The sequence below is a fragment of the Haliaeetus leucocephalus genome, unplaced genomic scaffold (genome assembly GCF_000737465.1).
Source record: "Haliaeetus leucocephalus isolate CR32 unplaced genomic scaffold, Haliaeetus_leucocephalus-4.0 Scaffold802, whole genome shotgun sequence".
NCBI lineage: Eukaryota > Metazoa > Chordata > Aves > Accipitriformes > Accipitridae > Haliaeetus > Haliaeetus leucocephalus.
In genome coordinates, this window is record NW_010973238.1 from 491,034 (window position 1) to 491,383 (window position 350).

The 350-nt window shown below is 79.1% G+C and overlaps 1 protein-coding gene across 2 annotated transcripts in view; it reads left to right on the forward strand.

Moving 5' to 3' along the window:
- The first annotated feature begins 69 nt into the window (after nucleotides 1–69).
- UBE2L3 (ubiquitin-conjugating enzyme E2L 3) overlaps nucleotides 70–350 on the forward strand; it is a 17,370-nt gene continuing 17,089 nt past the window's right edge. The window contains exon 1 of one of the 2 annotated variants that reach the window (XM_010581625.1): nucleotides 70–137. In XM_010581625.1, the coding sequence (XP_010579927.1) occupies nucleotides 111–137 (27 nt within the window). In that variant the 5' untranslated portion in view covers nucleotides 70–110. The remainder of the gene's footprint in view (nucleotides 138–350) is intronic. The other variant, XM_010581624.1, reaches the window with a different exon arrangement.

Here is a 350-nt window from a genome sequence, read left to right on the forward strand (position 1 = left end):
CGGAGCGGAGCGGAGCCGAGCTCCGCCCGGCCGCCCCAGGAAGCGCAGGGCTTTAGCGCCCTGCCCGCCGCCGCCGCCATGCATTGTGGGGCGGCAGCAGCAGAGCCAAGATGGCGGCCAGCAGGAGGCTGATGAAGGTAACAGCTAGAGCCGCGCCGGGAAGGGCCCGGCGGGCGGGAGGCGGAGGGCACCCCTCTCCGCCCCGGCGACCCTCCGGGTGCGGGGGGGGTAGGGGGTCGCCTCCGCGGCCCGCGGCCCGGCGGGCCTCCTCCCCTCCCCTCCGGTGGCACCCCGGGCCGGGGCGACCGGAACGGGAGCAGCCGGCACCTAGGCCGCGGCCGTGAGGGGCC